At 40.8% G+C, this 25023-nt stretch overlaps 1 protein-coding gene across 1 annotated transcript in view; it reads right to left on the reverse strand.

The window, feature by feature from the left end:
- The window catches only part of Coq3 (coenzyme Q3, methyltransferase), a 28473-nt gene extending 3785 nt beyond the window's left edge, over positions 1-24688 (reverse strand). Inside the window, exons 1-5 of the mRNA XM_041667683.1 lie at positions 24557-24688; positions 12337-12463; positions 10144-10296; positions 7597-7696; positions 5920-6162 (exon numbers count right to left, since the gene is read on the reverse strand). Of these exons, the coding sequence (XP_041523617.1) occupies positions 5920-6162; positions 7597-7696; positions 10144-10296; positions 12337-12463; positions 24557-24665 (732 nt within the window). The 5' untranslated portion in view covers positions 24666-24688. The remainder of the gene's footprint in view (positions 1-5919; positions 6163-7596; positions 7697-10143; positions 10297-12336; positions 12464-24556) is intronic.
- Positions 24689-25023: the final 335 nt, after the last annotated feature.

Genomic DNA, 25023 nt, shown 5'->3' on the forward strand with positions numbered 1-25023 from the left:
CAAAATCACCTTATGGGTCTTTCTGTCTTTCTCTCTCAACTGTAACAGATGGATAGATCATAGATAGATAGATAGATAGATAGATAAGATAGATAGATAGATAGATAGATAGATAGATAGATAATAGATAGATAGATAGATAGATAGATAGATAGATAGATAGAGATGGATAGGTAGATAGGTAGATAAGTAGAGAGATAAATGCTAGACAGATGGTAGATGATAGATATATGACAGATTTAGATGATAGATTTATAGATAGATAATAGATGATATACAGACAGATAGATGATAGAGCAAAAGATAGATAGATGATAGACAATAGGTGACAGATAGATGATAGATTGAAAGATGATAGATAGATAGATAGATAGATAGATAGATAGATAGATAGATAGATAGATATGGCAATGTATAGAGTAGGAAGAAGAGGTAATTTTTAACACCACCCTAGATTCAAACTAAGACAGAGGACAAAATATCAGGGTGTGCACATCACTACACATTGTACTTTGTCTCTGGAAACTCTAGTATTGTAAATCTTACTCGGAATCGTTTATGAGTCTCTCATCTCTGTTCTGTAGTATCACACTTCATGGTGATAGTGGTGAGCAATGTTTCTTTTTCTTTAAACGAAGGCCCATATTTAGTTTCTAAGGCAGCTGCCATCCTGCCAGACAAGCTGTGGCTACCTAACAAAAGGCTCAGGGTGAACTGCTCCTTCTCTTTTGTTATTATGTAGATCGCCTGGGGAAAGGTGTGGATTCCAAGCTGGTGACTGAGTGGCAGGTGTGATTAAAAGAGAATATTAATGAGCTCCCACTTTGGTTTACAGGGAGAATAAAAGGTGTTTGAATAATAAACGTGGGTGATCTTCAGGAATGAACGAAGCCTGAGACTCCCTTCCAATATTGCTGTGTAAACTGTGTCTCATTATTTTCCTGCGACTCCACACAGGTCCAGAGTGAGGAAAAAGTAGTTTTATGTTGGGGCATTGGACCGCAACAGGTCTCCACTAAAAACCAAATTACATCCACATCCTTGTATGTGTCAAAGGATCTTAATTTAGACATATGTACTGATACAAATACAACAACTAATAAATAAAGATTTTACTTGAAAAACAGGAAATGAATGTAATAAAATTCCATTTAAGAGTGAAACACTTGGGCTGGAGAGATGGCTCAGTGGTTAAGAGCATTGCCTGCTCTTCCAAAGGTCCTGAGTTCAATTCCCAGCAACCACATGGTGGCTCACAACCATCTGTAATGGGGTCTGGTGCCCTCTTCTGGCCAGCAGGCATCATACACACAGACAGAATATTGTATACATAATAAATAAATAAATATTAAAAAAAAAAAAAAAAAAAAAAAGAGTGAAACACTTCCCTTTAATCCCAGCACTTGGGAGGCAGAGACAGGTGGATCTGTGAGTTTGAGGCCAGCCTGGTAAACAGAGTGAGCTCCAGGACAGCCAGGGCTATACAGCTGGGCCAATGAGATGGCTCAGGGCAAAGGGTAATGGACCTGACACAAGCCCAATGACCTGACTCAATCCCTGGGATCTATATGATGGGAGAGAATCAACTCCCTCAAGCTGTTCTATGACACACACATACAATAAATAAATTAAAAAGTAATTAAAAGGTACAAAAACATCTAAGATGGAAGGTGATTAAGGAGATGCAGTACCTAATGCAATGCAGGATGGATACATAGTGGGAAAAACATCAGTGGAGAAACTGATAAGCCTAGCAAGCTCTCTATGCATTAATAAGGCAATGCCACTGTCTGTGTCTAAGTCTGTAGATATGTACCAGGGGTTATGTGTAGGAAAAGGACATCGAAGAGGCAAGTGAGGCACAGAATTGAGGTCAGCACGTGCTTTTAGGGCATACAGTGATGTGCGGGCATCTGAGAGGAAGTGATCCTTCAACATGGGGCCCTAAGTACCTGGTTTCTCTACCCATTTGTGAGCTGTTAACACAGTGGGTCACAACCCCTTTGGCAAACCTCTATCCCCAAAACTATTTACATTACAATTCATAACAGTAGCAAAATTACAATTATGAAGTAGCAACAAAAATAATTTCATGGTTGGAGGTCACCACAACATGAGGAAATGTATTAAATGGTCGCAGCACTAGGAAGGCTGAGGACAACTGTGTTAATATACGGGAAAAAAAACAGGTGAAGGCAAAACCACTCTGTATTTGCAACTCTTCTGCAAATCTACAATTCTTTTACTATAACGCTTTCTGCTGCAGCCAGCAAAGCAGGTAGGCTAACTGCATCTTCACCTCTCCTTCAGTCCTTTCAAATCCAATCCCCAGTCTCATCCCCAGCTCTGCAGCAGACAACTTGCTTTGATATCCCTTCCCTTCCTACTGCCATTCCTGATGGACCACACAGATTTTCCCCTCCCAGTCTCACTCCCCAGCTCATTGCTTGTCTCAGCCCTCAATTCCAGTAAGCATTTCCTGGGAACTTCAGTCGGCAAAGCAGGCAGCTACCTGCAGATCTTCACCTCTCCCTTCTCCTCTAAGTCTATCCCCCAGTCTCATACCCAGCTCTGTAGCACACCTGCTGTGGTCTCTCTTCACTCTCTACCCCACTCCCAGAGGACTAAGCAGATCCTAGTGGAACACCCTGCTTTCCTCCAGCTGGTGGGCCCCGTCTCCCCCTCCCCTGCCCCCATACTCCTAGCCCATCCCCATTTCTATTTATCAGCTTCTAAGACCTAGAAACACATTTCATCTGGAATCCCCAGTGGCTACCACCTAGGATCCCAGATGAATTTCCCACTAGGCAACACACAGCCACTACACTTGCCTAAAAAAATCCAGAGATGAAACAGAAACCAAGGAACAAAACATCCACCCAACAAAGATAAGACTAGATATCAGTATCTAGAATTACAATCTTCCCAATCCCGTACACCTAGATGCTAATATGAAAACACAACCAATCACATCCAGGACAATATCTCTCTACCAGAACCCAAGAAGCCTGACATAAAAGGCAATGAGCATTGTAACGTAACTGAAGCACAAGAAAAAGACCTTAAAACAGCCTGTATAAATATGACAGAGAACCATAAAGAGAAAATTAATACATTCCTTAATGAAATCTATGAAAACATAAACAGTGGAAGGAAATGGATAAAACAGTCCAAAACATAAAAGTGGAAATAGAATCAATAAAGAAAACACAAACTGAAGGAAACTGGAAATGATAAATTTAGCAAATCAAACAGGAACCTTAGAAGCAAGCCTCACCAACAAAATAAGAGATGGTGTCAGGAGCCATTTCCCCCCAAAATTGGTAGAGCCTATCCCACACCCAATTATCTGTTAATAGAGAGCTATCTGTTAGCGGAACCCGCCCCACATTCTAACTATCTAGAGAACTAGGTGTGTCAACTTGCAACTCTCTGACCGAGGAATTGTGACCTGACCGATAGTAACCTCCTGGCCAACAACCTTGTGACCTTGTGACCGGCTTGGATCGTGCTGCAAGATCCCTTCCTGCTCTGGTCATGCCCCTGCCCCCCCCAAATTCCTCATCCAGGGGTTATATAAGCTGTAACCATGACTCTAATAAACGGAGTCTTTGACAAATCTGCTTGGCCTCCTTCCTCTTTCCCGCCCATGTCTTTCAGATAGCGCCTCTCCAGGACCCTGGAATTACTGACCAGCCAGGCGGGTTACAACCCCTAGACTAACCGACCCGCCGAGGCGGTCTACAAGATGGAAAAGAGAATCTCACACATTAAAGACATAATAGAAGAAATGGATACCTCAACCAAAGACAACACTAAATATAAAAATCTCCTGGCACAAAAAGCATCCAGGAAGTTGGGGACACTATGTAAAGACCACAGAAATAGAGGAAAGTGAAGAAACACAGGCCAAAGGCACAGAAAATATTTTCAACAAAATCATAGCAGGAGATGCCTATCAAAGTACAACAAGCATACAGAACACAAAATAGATTCAACCAGAAAAGAAAGTTCCCTCAGTACGTAATAATCAAAACATTAAATGTACAAACAAGGAAAGAATATTAAAAGATGCAAGGAAAAAAGACCAAGTAACATTTATTTACATAATAATTTCTTCTATTATGTCTTTAATGTGTGAGATTCTCCTTTCCATCTCTTATTTTGTTGGTGAGGCTTGCTTCTAAGGTTCCTGTTGGATTTGCTAAATTTATCATTTCCAGATTTCCTTCAGTTTGTGTTTTCTTTTATATTTTGGACTGTTTTATTCATTTCCTTCCATTGTTTATGTTTTCATAGATTTCATTAAGGAATGTATTAATTTCCTCTTTATAGTCCTCTGTCATATTCATACAGGCTGTTTTAAGGTCTTTTTCTTATGCTTCAGTTACGTTACAATGCTCATTGCCTTTTGTGTCAGGCTTCCTGGGATCTGGTAGAGAGATATTGTCCTGGATGTGATTGGTTGTGTTTTCATACTAGCATCTAGGTATATGGGATTGGGAAGATTGTAATTCTAGACTATTAGAATAATACTTGCTTTCTCAATGGAGACTCTAAAAGCCATAGAGGCCTGCAGATGTGCTACAGACTCCAAGAGACCACAAATGCTAGCCTAGACTAATATACCCAGCAAAACTTTCAATCATCATAGATGGAGAAAATAAGACATTCCACAATAAAATCAAATTTAGCAATATCTATATACAAATCCAGCCCTATAGAGGGTGGTAGATGGACAACTTGAACTTAAAGAGGTTAGTCACACCCAAAAAACCACAAGGAATAAAAAATCTCAAACCAGCAAATCAAAAAAAGGATAACACACACACACCATCTCCACCACCACCACTGCCACTATCACCACCACCACCACAACAGGAATCAACAAAGACTGCTCATTGATATCTCTCAGCATAAGTGGTCTCAATTCTCCAGTAAAAAGACACAGATTAACAGAATGGATGTGAAAACAAAGTCCATCCTTTGGCTGCAGCTAAGAAACACAACTTAACATCAAGATTAGACATCACCTCAGGGTAAAAGGATAGAAAAAGATATTTCACGTAAATGGACCTAAAGCAAGCTATTATAGCTATTTTTTTAAATATGTGACAAAATAAACTTTGAATCAAAACTAACCAGAACAGATAAGAAAGTATACTACATACTAATCAAAGGGAAAACCTACCAAAAGATCTTGGCAATTCTTTTTTTTTTTTTAAAAAAGTATTTATTTATTTATTATGTATACAATATTCTGTCTGTGTGTATGACCGCAGGCCAGAAGAGAGCACCAGACCCCATTACAGATGGTTGTGAGCCACCATGTGGTTGCTGGGAATTGAACTCAGGACCTTTGGAAGAGCAGGCAATGCTCTTAACCTCTGAGCTATTTCTCCAGCCCCCTTGGCAATTCTTAACATCTATGCACCAAACACAATGGCACCCAAATTCATAAAAGAAACACTACTACAGCTTAAATCACATATTAGTGCTCACGCACTGATAGTGGGGGACTTCAGCACCACGCTCACCAATAGGCAAATCATCCAGACAAAATCTAAACAGAGGAATGCTGGAGTTAACTGACATTATAAACCAAATAGACCTAACAGAGAGCTACAGAACATTTCACCCGATCACAAAAGAATATACCTCTCCTCAGCACCTCATGGAACTGTCTCCTAACCTGTCCACATACCAGGGCACAAACTAAGTCTCAATATATACAAGAAAATTGACTCAGGCAGTGGTGGTGCATGCCTTTAATCCCAGAATCCAGGAAGCAGAGGCAGGCAAATCTCTGAGTTTAAGGCCAGTCTGGTCTATTGACTAAGTTCCAGGGCAGCTAGGGCTACAGAGAGAAATGTTGTATAAAAAAGAAAACAGGGGGGAGAAAAGCAAATTCTGTCTTACCTTTAATACTTGATAGCAGCACTGTATGAACAGTTCGAGGTCGATCACATGCTCTACAACTTCAGAAGCCACAACAGCATCAAAGACTTCTGCAGTCTCATTCACGATCTCCTCCAGGGAGCACACTTTGTATTCTATCCTCTCATCCAGGACTGGATCAAAGGACTTATGGTGCTGCGCTATCTTAATGTTTTCAGCCACAGGGTCAATTCCAGTAACTGAAGCCCCCAGTCGCCCTAGAGGCTAGAGGCATAAAAATGGTTATGCTCAAGAAGAAAACAGAACACATGTTAGCAACAAAAATGTAACCAAAAGGGTTATCAAATACCAAATAGTCAGCCCTAAAAACATACAAATGTGAACAACACTAAACAGAAGGTTGTATTCATATATTTATTCTAATACCTATATGTAGCAATAATAATTTTTTTAAAGAGGTCATAGATTTGACGTGGGAGACATGGGTGAGGGGTAGAGGGAGGAAAAAGATAAAAGAGAAATGATGTCAATACAATAGACATACATACATTTTTTAAATTAATTTAATTCTTTAGTAATTCAAAACTGCTATTCCATGTTTCAAAAGGCAGCACATAAAATACTAAAACTATCATGGAAAATATCCATCAAAGATTAAATTATGATGCGAAAGGCCCCTGTGCTGATGAATACTATAAAACACAGTTGTACCACATTCCTCCTGGACAACAACCGCACATCCCAGTACCCTACAACACTTCAAAGGACTGATTCCCACAAGTAGTAAAACTCTTGCTGGCTTTATTAGAGATGTGTAAAAGGAAAGATTAAACCTGCATTTAATCTCGAAGAAGCTGCCTAATTTCTTGGGCTAAAAGAGATTAAACAAAGCTCTGAATGACCCATGCCCATTTATTAAAAACAAAACCCAAAAAAACTTCAGTAGTTTTCTGAAAATTCTTTTTTTCAATTTTAAAAACAGAACTTGGACTCTCTGAACATGGCGAACAATGAGGGCTGATGAGACGCAAAGGACAATGGCACGGGGTTTTGATCCTATGTAATGTGATGGCTTTGTGGGAGCCTAGCCAGTTCGGATGTTCACCTTCCTAGAGATGGACGGAGGTGGGAGGTCCTAGGTCTTACCACAGGGCAGAAAACCCTGACTGCTCTTTGGTCTGGAGAGGGAGGGGGAAAGGAGTGGGGGGAGGGGGAGAAGGGTGGGAGGAGGGGGCGTAGGGTGGGAGGAGGGGGAGGGAAATGGGAGCCTGGGAGGAGGTGGAAACTTGTTTTTTTTTTTCTCCTTTTCTCAATAAAAAAAGAAAAAGGAAGAAAAAAAACAGAACTTGTAATAAAATCATAACTCATAATAATATTAAAATTAGTACTATTCACTTAAAAATAAACAATATATTTGGTAAAGGGATAAATGAAGCAGAAGGCCACTCTCAATTTTTTACCCAGCTAAAAACAACAAAATTTTGATCAAAACATATTAAATGCATGCATAAATCTCCCAAGCTGTTTGATGAATCAGACATCTTTAGAAATGGGTTCTTTCTGTAAACACAGCAACACAGTCTATTTCGCTACTGTTGGGATGATTTTAAGAATTTAGTCACTTTTACTGGCACTCTTAGCCCTCCCTAAGCCATTCTCATGACCATGAAGAGTGTAAAAACACAGCAAGGCACTTACTTCAGTTAATAAGCCTCCGCCACAGCCAACGTCAAGAATCTTCATCCCAGACAAAGGTTTCCCTGGATGGTGACTAGCACTTGTTTTCAAAAGATTGTCTCTGTAAAAGCAAAATTCAAATATATAAAGACAGATGGTTACTTTTATCAACAAAAGTCTTAAAACATACAATCTTCAAGGAAATATTAACCTCCATTTAATTTAATTTGCGTATTTAGCTGTCTTACTGGAGACGGGAGCTCACTACAAGGCTCAGACATGCCTTGAGTCCTTGCTCTTCCTTCCTCAGCCTCCTGAGTTCTAGGATCACAGTGTTGCCACAATGCCCTGTCTGGAATCCTAATTTGAAATGACTCATTAAAATTTTTATAAAAGTATCTTTTATTTTCAGAATTAAATAACCTACTTAATTTGTACATTTTCAATAAAGTTCTGAAATAATCCAGCATTAATCTATATGGCAGCTCACAACTGTCTATAACTCCTGTCCCAGGGGATCCAATACCCGCATACGGACATACCTGCAGCCAAAACCCCAATGTATATACAATAAAAATAAATAAAATTTAGAAAAGCAGATGGAGTCCCACATTTATTTAAGTGGTCTACCTTCCTGTCTTTTATTATGTCTCTTTTAGACTCCTAAATTAACAGGGCTTTTTCATGTATAATAAACTTACTCTAGTATAATCAGTGTAATACTTTTTTAAAGATTTATTTGTTTAATATATATGTGTGTGTGTGTGTGTGTGTGTGTGTGTGTTATATTTGCATGCACACCTTTATCCCAGGAGAGGGCATCAAATCCCATCAGAGATGGTTGTGAGTCACCATGTGGTTACTGGGAATTGAACGCAGGACCTCTGGAAGTGCAGTCAGTGCTCTTAACTGCTGAGCCACCTTTCCAGACCTGTAATACTTTACCATATGTACAACAATTATATATATGCACCTACATAATCTGATACACAATATGTAGTATAATACTATAAATTAAGTTTTAAATTGGATATATAATTTAACTATACTTATACTAAAATGAAAATAAATATAATGAACATAGATTAGGGTATGTAATATTGCTAGTAAAAGTAACTAAACTCTTAAAATAATCCAGACAGTAGCTAAGTAGATCACTTCAGGATGTTGTACAGAATGAGCCATTGCCAATGAAATAAATCCAAGCCATTCTTCAAACAGCCACATAATGACTGCTATAATTAGACCGTACCGTTTCCTTCTGATGGCTTCTAGTTATGATGAAAATAAAATGCAAACATACAACCACAGCGTGCACCACACTAGATGGCCTGTGTTATGTGATGTGTATAAATAAAGATGCCACAGTAGTTGGACTACAGTTCTCAAACTTAGTAATGCTGGAATCACCTAGATTTGCTGAAACATGAACTGCATCTGGAGGACCCAGCCATGACAAGCTCAATAGAGGCCTGAGTCTCAGTACTTTACCCTAAGGCAATACCTGGTTCCAAGAAAGACCACAGACTGCTCAGGCACCACCCAGGAACAGACCATCCAAAGGAAATTCCTAACGTTCCAACCGTTGTAGATAGGCTCACCTGCCAGGACACCCCTAGACAAATGTCAGCCCACTGGGGATCCTGAACCTTAGAAGTTCCTCACCCCTACTATAAAACCCACCCCTCACTGAGCTCGGGGCTGTCTGATCACTCCAGTAAGTTGGACACATGGAGAGTCCGAGTTTGTAAACTTATAGAAGAATAAAGGCTCTTTGCTTTTACATACAGGACTGGGTCTCCTAGTTGGTTTTGGGAGGACTCTGTGATCTGGGCATAACACATTAATGGCAAAGCCCACTGAGTTCTTGCCTTTCTTTATCTCCCATTGAAACACATGGTCCACATTTTGTTCATCCAAGTAGCTTTCAAAGTCTGGAACTGGAGCCCCATAAGTGTGAGCTTTAAAACGTCCTTGTTGAACCTATCTGTCTCTGTAAGGTTCCCTTTATCAGAACTGCCTAAAGGTCATCAAGGCCACTGCAGAGCAGCAGCTATAAAATAACCTGATGGTGTAGCACTTTGGTTCCCTTTCATTAGGACTGAATTCTAATCACCTCATAGGGCCAAAAATGTTTATAATTAAGTTGTAAAAGCAACCTGGGTTTTAGTACTGTTTCTGTAAGTTAGTGGTTTAAAATATATTTTTAATTTTTTTTTTTAAATTGTGTGAATGGGTCTGGGTATGTGCATGAGCCCCATGTGTCCTCAGAAGCCAGTGAGGTTGTCAGATCTTCTGGAACAGGAATGGTGTAAGCTGCCTCATGTGCATGATAGGAACCAAACCCTGGTCCTCTGTGAGCAGCGTGGTGAATTCTGAACTGCAAAGTCATCTCCCCACCCCCAAAGTTAATGCTTGTAAATGGTGGATCCTGATGAGAGACAGACCTAACATCCAAAGCAAACCTAAGATGCGGAATTTTGAACTCAAGTAAAGCAAAAGTGAAATGAATACAAAATAGTGAATTATGCACTTTTAAAGACTTAAAAGGAGTTTCTGGAATATTACCTTATGAATGGCACCCTCAGGTCATTCATAGAATGAAGAGGTGCAAATATTCCTTGTTCATCCCACCACTTATGAGCCAGGGCCAGGAAGGTTTTCACCTCCTTGCTGTCAACTGTTGTTTGTGAAGTACTGTATAAGCTTTGCCAAGGGGATCTAAGGGACAAAAACAAAGAACCAGGCAATACTGTTGTTCTAAAAAATATGATAAACAGAATATACTATATATAAAGATATCCTAATTTATTAGATTCTAAATATATATAGATGGATCAATCATGTGCTCATATAAATTCACAAGCTTTTGAGTACAAAGCCTGTTCTTCTAGGTCACATCTAATACAAAAAAATAATAACAACAACAATAGCTATCACTTATCAAGTATCCACTAAATGTCAGGTACTATCTAAGACACATGTTATTTTGGACAACTGTACTGTTATCCTTATTTTATGGTTGGGAAATGAAAAGTTCAGAGAGGTCAAGTGAATGGTTAAGCCCCGACTTGAACACAAGTGATTCTACCATCCGCCTGCTCCCTCCACTTTCACAGATGTCATGGAAGTCTAATCTCCACCATCTCCTGCCACTGTCTTACTCTTCTATAGTCTGCTGACTCCATACATCACCTTCTAGTTTTCCCAGATGAACTACAGAGAGATTATTCTGAAATAAAAATCTAATTAATTTTTTTTCTCACATAAAATGCTCTCAAGGTTTCCAATGTCGTTAGAAAAGACAGTAAAACCCCTGGGGTGAAAGAAAGCTCAAAATGATGGAGTCCCCAGCTTCCGTCCTCTCTAAGCTCATTTCCTCCTCATCTTCTCCCATCAGCCATGCAGCCTTTGAATGGGCCATGCTTGCTCTTACCTCGCAGACCTTGTGGATATTGTTTCTTCTGAACCGATCATTTTCCCCACAGCCCTTCCTTTTCTCTACTAAGCACTTCCATCGCGCACCTCAAATCTTAATTTAAATAGACTGCTACTACAAAATCGTCCTTGGTATTTAAACATGGGTCACATCCCCCCCATTTTAACTCCTATGTCACGGTATTTCTTCACGGGTGTATACCTTCTAATCACGTCTGTTACTCACCAGACTACCTACTGTGAAGGAAAGGCAAGGACAGTGGCAAATCATTTTATTCCTAGGGACTAGAACAGCTCCTAGAACACAGCAGTTTCTAGGGAGATAATTGTCAAATAGATATTTGAAGAGAAGAGATCAGACAAAATGGATAATTTGTCCTCGCTCTTTTACTTGATCTTTGTCCTCGCTCTTTTACTTGATCTTTAAAACTTACATGGTTGAAGAAGAGATATGATTCCTCAAAGTTGTTCACTGACCTCTGCAAGGGTGTGAAGGCATGCATGACACCTCCCTACATACACACACACAAATAAATAAATGTAACTTAAAAATTTAAATTTAAGTTATCACTTTTCTGTAATGTTTTCTTAGGAATATGAATTTCTTTAAGCGAGATTAGTCAAACCTTCAGTAACCAGGACTAGCACACAGAAGGTAACGCACAGTAAGTAGTTGCTCCGTTGACAGAGAAGAGTTACACCTACACCCAGTCTCAACCATGCTCACAAGATGCAAGGCCATGCACTCAGGAAGTAGACTCAGTTTTAACTATACTAGGGAGGTAGTTTTTCACAAGATTAGAAATGAATTTGTAAAATCTAAACACACATTTGTTGACTTATTCTTACTATGTAGCATTACAGACTTCTCTGCCTTAGTGTGTTTATGTTTTTGTTCCATCACAAGGGGACTACAGAGAAGAAAACATCGCCATGTCCTTAATGCAGCCTTCTCTCTTTTCTTTTTTTAGGACAGAAATGGGGGTTACTAAGAAGGAAAAAGGCACTCTCCAGGGTGGAAGTGGGCTGGAGAACTGGAAAGAGATGTGTCTAATCTATTAAAAATGAAAATTGTCCCTGAATTGGAATAAATAGCATACATGGCTATATCCTATGTTTTCTTACAGCTTTTCAGTGACCTTGAAATTTTCTAAGCCTAAAAATTATTACAACATACTATTTAAAAATATTTAAATAAAGGCCACTTTAGCTAAACCAGATGAGCTTTTACATACTGGTCAAGTTTATTACACACAATCAAAACTAAACTACTATTATGCACAATTATGTAAATCCCTACCAGAATAACAAAAATAAACTCACCTGTAAGCTTTCATTCTGGTCCCACAGGAAAAAGCCATGTTGTAGGATCTAAACCACATGGTCCTGTGTTCACTGAATTTCTTTGGCTTAATCTGTAGATTCCTGGTGAGCTGATTCCCTGAGTTACCTGAGAACAAAGTTAAGTATCCAGAGAAAAGCATGTAATTTCTTGCTATGAACTGTTGAAGGAGCTGCGGGCCTCTTCCCACAGCCCGGCTCCTGACCGCCTGGCTAGCTTATGCCCCGAAATAACAACACAGAAATTGTATTCTTTTAAACACTGCTTGGCCCATTATATCTAGCCTCTTCTCGGCTAACTCTCGCACCTGGACTAGCCCATTTCTAATAATGTGTGTAGCACGCCAAGGTGTGCTTACCGGGAAGATTCTAGCCTACGTCCATCCTGGGTCGGAGCTTCATCACGTCTGCCCTAGAGAGAAGAGCTATCGAGTCTGAGCTCACTTCCTCTTCCTCCCAGCATTCTATTCTGTTTACTCCGCCTACCTAATTTTTTCCTATCAGGGCCAAGGCAGTTTCTTTATTTAACCAATGACCTTCCTCCATCATTTCCCCTTTTTCTATATCAATGAATACAGTTGAAGAATTTTTATATGGCATTCCTATGGTATATTGTAACTAATAAACAAATGAGTTTATTAATTTGTGGTTTAATTAAAAAATAAAAAATAAAGGTCTTACTTTCTTCCATCTAAAAATTAAAATTACCAAAATTAAGTAGAGAATATATAAGCCCTGTCACTTTTTTTTAACATTTATTTGTGTGTGTGTGTGTGTGTGTGTATGTGTGTATTTGTATGCGTTTGTGTTCTATGGATATGCAGGTGCCTGTGGAAGCTAGGAAAAGATGTTGCACCCCTGGAGCTGGAGTTACAGGCAGTTATAAATCACCTGACATTAGTGCTGAAAACCATATTCCAGTCCTCTCCAAGATCAACAAATGCTCTTATCCAATGAGCCATCTCTCCAGTCCCTGCCATTAATTTTTACATCTACGCTAGATTGCATTTAAAAAAAAATCACAAAATACAAACTATTTCATCTTATACTAAAATATTAATTTCTAGGCTGTCAAAACTAGTTCAGATTCTGCCAGTTCCATGCTAGATACCTGAAATAAGATTGTATGTTCAAACTTACATAGAGACATGCTTAATGGATTATTCTGTTGTTCAATTAATATTTTGACAAAGGATCCTAGAGACAAAAATTACATAAATCATGACAAAGGACAATTCACCAAGATGATAAAGCAATTCTAAATGTGGTGTTTGTATAAAACGTGGACTTTCAAAACAAATAAAGAAAAACTGACAGAACTGAAACAAGAAAGAACAAACCCACAGCTCTAGTGGAGTGCCAACATTCCTCAGTGGGTGGAACAACCAGGAGAAGAAAGTCAGCAAGGATACCGAACTGAACATTGATGAGCAATACGGAGAACTGAAATTTGTGAACACGCCACCTAAACTGCAGTAGAATCTACATGCTCTCAATCATTCATGGAGTATTTAAAAAGATAGACCAAATCATCCTTATTCAACCTCTAAAGAAACTAATTTCATACTTAAAAACCTTCTTAAAAAATATCCAGGCTCAGCCAGTTCCACTAAAGAATCTCCTGTGCAAGGGCGGCAAGAGCTCTGAACCACTGAGCCATCCCTTGTACTCCCAAAGGAACCTTACATTTAAACAAAGCTCCTGGAAGAAGAAACAACAAGCAATGCTACCCAGCCTCTTCAATTAAACACCACAGTGGTGGACAGTGAGCATCGACAGAATACACTCGTGATTCCAGCACTGAAGAGAAAGACCACAAGCTGGAGGTCAGTCTATGCTATGTAGTGGCCCTAGCCTGATATATTTTACTACTTTTTTTTGTCCTGTTGAAGTTTATGGTTTTTTGGGTTTTTTTCTAATTAGTTATTTATCTATTTGAGACAGAGAGAAAAAAAAAGAGAGAAAGAGAGAGAATCAATGCAGGATACCTCCCAACTCATTTTACAAAGCTAGAATTACTCTAAAAAAATTAAAGAAGATTACAGATTAATCCACCTAAAGAGCAGACATAAAAATAACAACAAAATCAATATTAATAAAATCTAGCAATACATAGAAAAATAATCTAGCAGGCCCATACTGGATGAGGCAGATGAAACACTTTACAAAATCCTCGCCCATATAGGATGAAAACTCAAGGAGAAACCCACTGATGCTTATGCAAGCAACCCTGACTGAATTCAGTGAGTCTCACACAGTCTCACACCTAACAGTAGACAGGGCTTGTGAGGAGGAAGAGATTCTTCAGGAATGGATATTAGAGTAGGGAGAAGAATAGGGAATGACTATGATCAGTGTGTGTGTGTGTGTGTGTGTGTGTGTGTAATTGTGGAAGAATAAAACAGATGTTCAATATTAATGAAAATGAGGAATAAAACAAATGAAAGCACAGTGGGAACCACGCACCTACCAAAATATCTAAAATTTAAAAACACTGATATCATCCAATGTAGAGCAGGAAAGAAGCAACTATATCTTTTATATACTGAGAGTGGGCACAGAAAATGGTACAGCCACTCTGGAAAGCAATTTAGCAGCTTCCGAAAGAGTAAAGCGTTCGTTTAACATGCAAGTCAGCAGCTGTACTATGTAAACGCTAATTTCAGAGCCGTGAAATGCATACAACCTTCAAACTGAGAACAACAAAGAAGTACTGAAATAGCCAGCTTGAAACTGTGGAATGACTATACTTAGAAATATAAGTATAAACTGTACTCAGAAATTATAACTACAAACTTATATCCAGAAATAAAAGGCATACACTGATACATGCAGACTTAGATGAAGTTAAGGGAATTCAGACCAAGTAAGAAAGACTGGCAATATAAAAAGATACATAATGTATAATTCATTTATGTAATACTTAAATTTTTGTTTGTTTTTGTGACAGGGTCTCACTATGTGCCCTGGCTGGCCTGCAACTTACTATGTAGACCAGGCTGGCCTCAAACTCATATAGATCTGAAGGCGTAAGTCACAAACAATCCCACACCAGTTTGGAATTACGATTAATAGGGTGGTATTTATTTAAAGGAGAAAAAACTTACAGATCACCGTCCCAGACAATAGCGCTCTGCGCAATCAGGAAGGAGTCTAGTTGCTGGAAATGGAGCAGGAAGCAAAGAGAGCGAGAGGAGGGAAGTGGCCGCTTTTTTAAAGAGAGAGACCACGCCCCAATGGGCTGGTATCTCAATGGCTATTGGCTGGAGGAGCAGAAGGACCTCCCGCAACAAAGATCCACCTGCCATTGCCTCCTGAAAGCTAGATTTAAAAAAAATCTTTTCAAATGTGTATGGTGTTTTGCATGTATATGTATATATGTGTAATGTTTGTGTAATACTTCAGTGCCTAGAGCCTGCAGAGGCCAAAAATGAGTACAAGGTCCCTTGGAACTAGGGTTACGGACAGTTATGGTCAACCACATGGGTGTTATAAATAGTTATATGGGTGCTGTGAACTGACCAGTGGTCCTCTGGAAAGAGCAGTCAGCTCTGTTAACTACTGAGTCATCACTCCAACTCCTATTTACGTAAGTAACACTTTTGAAATGACAAAATTATAGTTACGGAAAACAGATCAATGGGAGTTTTGGACGAGGCAGCAGACTAGAGGCTACTTCTATGAGAACTGATGGAGGAAGTCAGAATAAGGGGGGAAATAGACTTTATTCCAAAGGGAAATAGAGGAAATGTTTTGGAAATTCATGAGGGAAGTGAAAAGACAATAGAACAGAAATAAAGAAACCTGCCACATAGGAGTAAGCTGAACACAGCCTTCACCATGCCCCAGCTGCCTGCAAAAAGTAAATCATAAGAGCCAGGAAGTTCCACCCTCAGGTCAAGAGCCTCAAATCCAGTCACAGGCTTTGGTGACATCGTGATTCCTCTGAGGCACATTCAACAGCATCAAAGAAAAATCCCATTTTGTCATCCTGCATTGCTCAGAGGACAGCAGCCAAGTATCATCCTGAGAAAAACTATTGGTACAAATGAAGCCACCCCAGGAGCCATCATGGAATAGCCACAGCCTGAGGAACCCCAATTTAGCCTGCCACAGCTCCTGAATGAAGGATGGCCCAGAGGCAGCTGTAAGAAGCAGGAGGGCCTGATGTGCCAAAAGGTAAAGGGAGCGAGCAAGAGGGTGGTTCAGGGTGGGAAGTGCATAAGGCAAACCAGTTCCTCTCTCAGTGGTCAGAAGCAGATCTCATCCTCTGTTTCCCTGGTGCTTGGTAGTTCTGATACTAAAGTCAGTGGGTAGATACAGTGTTGACGATACCTCTCTGTCCTTCACCGCTGAAGTCCATGACCTCTGAAGTTCCTGAGGGGTACACCATTCCCAGTGACATCCCTCCAGCAGGGTGCTTAGTACTAGGAGGCCTTGCAGCTAGGGCAACAGGTTCTCTGCTTTTGCTCATCCCAGTGCTGTGGTCACTTCCCAGGTCATTTGGGAGACACCCAGAAGCTAAGACAGCAGCCCTATATTGTATCATCTGGGGAGCTTCTGGAAGGTATGACATCTGCCCTGCCCACATAATGCAAAGCTAACTGTGGCAAGCAGAGGCTTCTGGCACACACACAAAAAAAGGAAAACACCAACAGTGAAGATTACTCTGGAAGACACTGGGCACTTAAACACCATTCAGCAACAGTATAACCCAAGACAAGAGCCCACAAGCTCAGCTGGCTCTCCCTCTTTATGCACTGGACTAGGAGCCTCCAAATTTTAAAGACTCTCTCTCTCTCTCTCTCTCTCTCTCTCTCTCTCTCTCTCTCTCTCTCTGTGTGTGTGTGTGTGTGTGTGTATTCACTTCAGGGAGTTGGTTCTCTTTCCACCATGTGGGTTCCAGGAATCTATCTCAGGTTGTTAGGCCTGGTATCAGGAGCCATCACCTTCTTTTTCTATTTAATTAATTTATTTAAACTATTTATCTACCTAGTATTGTGGAATATTTGTTTAACTATGCAAAGATGTGTTGAATTTGTTTAATTATGTGAAAATGTGTTGTTCTTTTACCTTGCCTGACTAAGACACCTGATTGGTCTAATAAAAAGCTGAACAGACAATAGTGAGGGAAGAGGTACAGGCAGGACTTCTGGGCATCGAGAATAAGTAGAAACAGGAATTTAGGCTGACGGGAGAGAGAAAAAGAGATGCCAGGGAGATGACTGGGAAATGCCAGGGGCCAGACAGACAGACATGGAAGCAGGAAGGTAGGATATACAGAATAAAAGAAAGGTAAAAAGTCCCGAGGAATATGTAGATGAAAAGAAACAGGTTAAATTAAATTAAAAAAAAAAAAAGTAATGGGACAAGCCTAAGCTAAGGTTGAGCATTCATAATTATAATAAATCTCCATGTCTTTATTGGGAGCTAGTTGGTGGCCCAAAGAAAATTCTAACTAATCTCTCTACCTATTCATTTATCTTACGTGTATGAGTGTTATGCCTGTATGAACATATGTGCACATTTGTCTGTTACCCACAGAGGTTTTGAAAGGGCATTGGTCCTCCTGGAGTTACAAACGGCTGTGAGCTACCATGTGGGTGTTGGGACCCAAACCCAGATCCTCTGAAAGTCCAGTAAGTGCTCTTAATCACTGAGTCATCTCTCCTGCTGTCTTCTTTTTATTATCTGTATCTGTCATTTCCCTTCAATCCATCTCATTTTATTTATGCTCCCCCCCATTAGAGGCAGACATTTTTCTTATCCTTTGTTTCTTTTTTCTCTTCTCTATACTTGGTAGTATTTTGACTTCATCTACTGATATGTGAGACTTTTCTTGTGGACACACAAACAAACGTCTACTCAGCCTAGACAAGGAACTAAAGGCATTCCACCTACGGAGAAACCCTGTCTCGAAAATCCAAAAAAAAAAAAAGACTCCTGCTCCTTAAACCTGGCCCTCATTCAGGTGACTCAAGGACATGGCCTTCCTCCTTAGCAAGGGATACAGTGGGGACATGCTTTCTTCCATCTGTTTTTGTGAGCCTTAGTAAACTGTCAATCAAGTTTGAAAGCTTTCCAAAATCTCACAATTAGAGCATTTGGCTTCATCAGTTTTCCGGCAGAGGAACTCCGGCTGGACACAGGCCTGCAGTGGACGTTTTCAGCTAACTGGGACAGGGCCCATCGTTTGCTCTCTCGCTCTTTCACCTCCTCCTGAGTGCTTTAGCATTTTATGAACTTGATTTAGAAGCCAGGCTAGGTCACTCAGGGCTGCCAAAGTCTATCCTACCATAGGATTCAGTAAAGCTACTAAAGCTCCTACTGAATCGACTTTCTCAATTTTTCCTGTGGACATCAATACTCCGTTTCTCATTCTCACTTCCCCAGTAATGCATGTCCTTCCCATACTGTCTTCTGCTTCTTGACCTTCAGTGTGGATCTAAGCAGAGAATAACCAAGTGTTCCCAACAGCTTGTGATAAGCCTGTCCACCAGGAACTGATTCTTCTCATATTGCCTCAGGTTATATAGCCATTGTCTGGAAAAAGGATGGATGGTTCTATTAATAGTTTTTCTGCCTCTACAGCATTCAGACCAATCCCATTCATGTTCATGCAGTTGTAAGACAAAGACTGACAGGCTTTCATTGCTTGTTTAAAAGTCCTTTCCACATGTGGGTGTGTTGGCACTGTCTTTAATCCCAGCACTGGGGAGGCAGATGTAGATGGATCTCTGTGAGTTCAAGGCCAGCCTGGTCTACACAGTGAGTTCCAGGATATTCAAAGCTACATAGTGAGAGCCTATCTCGAAAACAAACAAATGAAGTTTTTTCTATGCCACAGTTGAGAGACAGAATACTCCCTTGCATGGTCCCCTGGATTGCACCATTCCTAAGGTTTTTATTTATATGATCAGTCGTGGATTTTCTTTCTCTTATTAAAGACTGGACCTGAGGGCTATCGTCTATCACCTTTACTTTGATCTTTCTCTGGGGTTCCAACTTTTGGAATCCTAGGAAGGCCTCTTTAGCACACACCCAGCCTGCACTCTCTCTCACTTGAACTTGCCAACTGTGAGAAACAACACACCAATAACACTTCACTTCTCCTCTCTTTTTTTTAAACTTTCTTTTCCACATTAGTGACTAGTACAGAGGCTAGAAATAAAACATTTTAGGGTTTGCTTGTTTGCTTTTTTTAAAAAAAAAATCATAGTTCCTCCCATACTCTCAGAAGTTCTTTCTGAAAGAGAGCTAAGCCCTCATATGTATGTCATGTTTCCCAAAACAAAGCCTGCATCACTGAAGGCATACCCTGCTTAAGACACCAACTCATACATTCCACTTTCAGGGACTGGTGAACACTCTTTGGCCCACTAGCTGTTTAGGGAGCATTCCCATAACTCAGGAGGTGGAACCCATTTACCAAGAAGACATGCCACCCTACCAAGAACAGGAAGATGGAATTCCCCTCAAAGATGCTTCACTCCCAGGCATCTCAGTGGTCACACGTTCTGTCACCTATCTCATGAGGGCTGGCCACTGCTACAGTAGGAGGCACATTATCTCATGGGAACAGGAAGCCTTGGAATTTCTCCCATAGGTATTTCACCCTCATGGATCAGACTCAGTTGCATGTCTCAGCATGGGGGGCCATGCAACCAATCCTATACAACTCATCTTCTGTTCTATTGGTCCCTTCTTGGGTGTCAAGTATGTTACGTGAGATGTGAACAAACATCTATAGACCTAAGATAGGGTGCTGTGGGATAGTCAACCAAAGTGTGAACCCTGAATTTGCATTGGTGTTAATTAAACAGAATCAACCTTGGGTCGGGAGGCTGAATTAGCAACTATTTGACAGAAAGTAACCATACAGCTGGGCGGCGGTGGTGCACGCCTTTAATCCCAGCACTTGGGAGGCAGAGGTAGGCAGATCTCTGTGAGTTCGAGACCAGCCTGGTCTACAAGAGCTAGTTCCAGGACAGGCTCCAAAACCACAGAGAAACCCTGTCTCGAAAAACCAAAAAAAAAAAAAAAAAAAGAAAGTAACCATAGAGAGTCCGAAGATGTCTGGAATGTGATAGAGACAGACAGGAAGTAGTAGGAAGGGGCTTTGAGTGGCATGGTTTTTTTTGTTTTTTTCTATTTTGTGGAAGGACAGCTCTTTCTGAGACACTAGCAAAGAGAGAAGGCCAGCTAGTTGCCACTCCGTCTTTCTGAGCTAGCGGGTTTTCAACCCAGCCTCTGACTCCTTAATCTTATTGATAAGTAGAACAATACAGATTTAATTAAAAGCTGTTATTTGGTGGCAGTGATAGAGCCGGTGCCTGCAGGAACAGAATTCCCACCAGCCCACAGCTAGAGAAGCAGGCCAATGACTATGGAGCCACAATCCCGGATAAAACAGCAGCAAAGTGCAGGCTTTGTGCTGATGCAAAAGCAACAATAGGGAGCCAACTACAAACCAAAGTTCAACTGGCACATCATGAGTTCATTAGTACTAGTTACAGGGTTATGGGTGAGGGGCTGATACGAGAGCCAGAGCCACTGGAAGGCAGCTACATTGCCAAAAATCCCACCCCATCATGAGTAAGAACTCATGAAGCTGGAACCCCTGGGCTCTCTGCAGGACTCACAAGCAGTTGAGTAGGCCAGTCTCTCCTCTCATCAATTGTTTATAGCTTCTATAGCCTTGGGGAGGGACTTGTGTTCTTTTCAGCTTTCTCAACTTGTGAGATTCATTTACTCTCCCTTCTTTCTGCAAGGAAAGTTCTAATTCAGAAGAAATTGTTACATAACAGGTTTTTTATAAAAATAATGTGCTTATGTACCTGTGTGGTGTGTATATGCAGTATGTGTCTATGAAATTGTTTGTAAACATGCTCATGCATGACGCCAAAAGTTGACATCAGATGTCTTTCTCCAACACTCTATATTTTAGGACACACTCTCTCACTGAACTCATTCATTCAGATAGGCTGCCAGCCAGTGAGCTCCAAGGAGCCACGTATCTCTGCCAATCTGACTGTCTCTGCCAGTCCATCCCACCACTGCAGGAGTTACAGAGAAGTCGCTGCAAGCGGCTTTTCCTTGGGTTCTAGGATCTATACTCTGGTTCTCCTACCTGAGCGCCAGATGCTTTACTGACTTAGCCATCTTCCCACCAGGCTTTAAATAGTGCAATAAAAACAATAAAACAATAAATAAGTTGAAGCAGAAATCGGCGAAATGAAGACTATGGGAACAAAACACAGAATCAAGCCATCAAGCCCAGAGCTGGCTCTTCATGGGGCACAGGGTGTAGTTCAGTGGGAGATTTCTTGCCTGGAAAGCACAAGGCCCAGGTTTAAACTTGAGCGCTGAAAAAAGTTGGTTCTTTGTAAAATAAATGAGATCAACAAATCTTTAACCAAAGTAACCAAAAGGAAAAAAAAAATGTGCTAAAAGCTGGATGGTGGTGGCACATGCCTTTAATCCCAGCTGGATTGTGGCGGTGCACGCCTTTAACCCCAGCACTAGGAAGGCAGAGGCAGGTGGATCTCTGTGACTGAGGCCAGCAAGTTCTAGGACAGCCAGGGCTGTTAAATAAAAAAAAAAACAAAACCCTGTTTCAAAAAACAGAAAAAAAAAAAAAAGAATACTTTCACATCCACATTTGTAAGTGAACTGTTCATAAGACAGGAAATGGAAGCAGTCTAGATATCATCAACAGATATCTATAGTTTTTTTGTTTGTTTGTTTTGCAATTTGTGGGTTGTTTCAGCCACAAAGTGCAGTAACGGGATAGCTCCCAACTCTGCTGTCACCATACGGTTGCTCTCCTGGTAGGCAGCCAGTGTCACTAGATTTGCATGCAAACTTCCAGAAACCTTTTTATACATATGCAATTATTTTAATGTATCAATTCCTGTCATTTTATAAAACATGCACATTCTCTTGTACCTTGCTTTTTTATCTACCAGGGTGTTTTTGGAGACTGCTTCATAATATTGTAAATTTTTTGCTTAAATTAAGAGTGGACAGTAATCCACTGCATTGGTATATTATCATTTATTCAAGCAGCTCCATATGAATGAGCATTTAGGTTATTTCTTTTCTCTAATACCAAACCATGAAATTGAACTAAATAATTTTCTGTATGTTCCTTTACGTGAAAATACCAAAAAAGTCCAAATGTGTTCACGTTTACAAGTTTGCAATTGCCATTCATAAATATTGAATCAATCTATCCATTTATAACCCTATAGACAAAATATGCGCGTGAGTGTCTAATGCCTGGTTACTCATTGACCGACCACCCATGCAATGTTAATTGGTGAAAATGGTTTACTAATGTAGTTTTAATTCATCATGGGTGAGGTAAAGTATCTTTATATATGATGATCATTTATATATATACCAATTTTGTCTTATTGTCATACTTATGCTCTTCAAAATTGTTTTATTGTTGTTTTGCTATTTGTGCTGCCATGGTTCTGAGCTGGGGATTTCTGAGCTGTATCTCAGCTGACCTGTGGGGTGTTGCTGTGGGGCCCAGGCTGACCTCAGACTGGTTAAAATTTGTTTTAATTTTATGTGTTTGCTTACATGAATATTGTGTGCACCTGATGTTTGCAGTGCCCATAGAGGTCAGAAGAAGACAATGACTTTCCTGGGACTGGAGTTACAGACAGTTATAAACAACCATGTGGATGCCAGAGTCAGCTTCTAGCATCCCTAGCTCACAACCACCTGTAACGCCTGTTGTGGAGACTCTGCTGTCCTCTTCTGGCCTCACGGACACTTTCACACACAGGGTCCAGGCCAGGGGCTTCCAATCTTCCCAGACTTCTTGGATATAAAGGTGTTAGAGGGCTGGGGAGGCGCCCCCACCTTAATACCCTCTAACCTCATTTGCTCTCTACCTCACTCAAGACTTTCCCTAATCCCAAATACAGATTAGATGCTCTTCCTACAAAATTTGTAGGTTTTCTTGGTTCCTTTTTAAATGTCTGATTATAAAAGGCATGTGTGTGTGTATGTGTGTGTCTGGAGAGATGGCTCAGATTGTTCTTCTGGGGGACTTGGCTTCCTTACCCATCAGCAATAGGACAGCTCATAACCATCAGGAACACCAGACTCAGGGGATTCAAGACCTTCTTCTGGCCTCTGAGGGCTCCAGATACCCACATGATGCACAGACGCACCTATTAGCAAAGTTCCCATATGCATAAAATAAAAATCCTTAAAAATAAAGGCTAAGTAAATAAAAGCATATAAAAGATGATAAAATGATACAAAATCACCTATTCCTAAATTTGCTAAAGTTGAATATGTATTCTCTGCTACATTTCCAAGTTTATGACTATTACTGGTTTATATCTTGCTCTCTTAAAACTATGCTAATATTTTTTTCAGGTGAGTACAAGTAGAATTTAAGTAGGTTTTGTTGCCTTTATTGTCATATTAAAATTCCCATCCACACCACTCTACCATGTTCATGTAAAGGATGAACCTAATTTTCTCTTTACTACTTGGGAGTTCAAAATCTATTGCACCAAACGCAACTACGTTTTTTTTTTTCAATCCCATTTCCAACAGGTGAATTGTTATTAACAAAGAGCATAAATGAGGCTGCCGGGCGGTGTTGGCGCACACTTGTAATCCCAGCACCAGGGAGGCAGAGGCAGGTAGATCTCTGTGAGCTCAGGCCAGCCTGGTCTCCGGAGCCAGGGCTGTTAGAGGAAAACAAAAGAGCACAAAAGCCTTCAAGTCTTTGGCGGAGGTGGTAAGATATTGAGCAACAAAGACGTGACCCGGTGCTACGTAATCAGCAGGTGTGTCTTTCTTGATCTGGTAAGAATAGCGAGCACCACCTCAGGGTCCAGCAAGACGACTGGGGGTTCCCGGGGGCAGAAGCTCAGAGTTCAAATATAACAGGTCAAAGGTTGAGGCCCCATGGCGGCGGCCCACGGGAAACCCTCCCCGCCGCCCAGATTCTTAGTTCTCAGTTTTTTCTCGACTTCTGCGAACTGGAGATACTACCGGGGAGGGCAACACCTAGTACTGAAGGACAACCAGGGTGAGACGGTGGCCGCAAGGTACTGTTTGGAAGCTGAACCAGCGTGGAGCCCGCGACTGCCCGCCGCTCTCTGCCGCGCTTGCGCAGACCGCCAGCGGCAAAGGAAGGTTGCGGAAAAATCGCAGCGACACTCACCCGACCGTGAAGTCACACGAGGAGGTTCGGCTACTGCGCTGGGACACCCAGAGCCAAGCGTTTCTAAAAAACGAACCCCACAAGAGCTCAGCCTTCGACCGCTCCACATCGCGACAAGAATCCCACTCCTTTTCCGGTCCCTCCACACAACAAATCCCCAACAAAAGAGTTCCGATGCCCACACTCGCCATCTGCTGCCGACTTTTGCATTTACATTAGTTAATGTGAGTTTGGGACCACTGTTAATTCGAGCTCATCTACCAAATGTCTTCAATGAAACAATAAAATCTTTCTTATAGTACAGAAAGCCCATGAAGATCTTCTATCCCTACTTATCTCCCCTACGTATCACTGTGTGCGGATTTCGTATTTACCAAGTTACTTTTCAAGAGATGTGTTTCTGGAAGACCCTGACTCTAGTACTCAAAATCACTAAGTATGGACGCACTTCTTCCGACAGCAGAACT

This window comes from Microtus oregoni, unplaced genomic scaffold, assembly GCF_018167655.1.
Source record: "Microtus oregoni isolate MIOR12 unplaced genomic scaffold, Mior012 000017F_ref0000208, whole genome shotgun sequence".
NCBI classification, from domain to species: Eukaryota; Metazoa; Chordata; class Mammalia; order Rodentia; family Cricetidae; genus Microtus; species Microtus oregoni.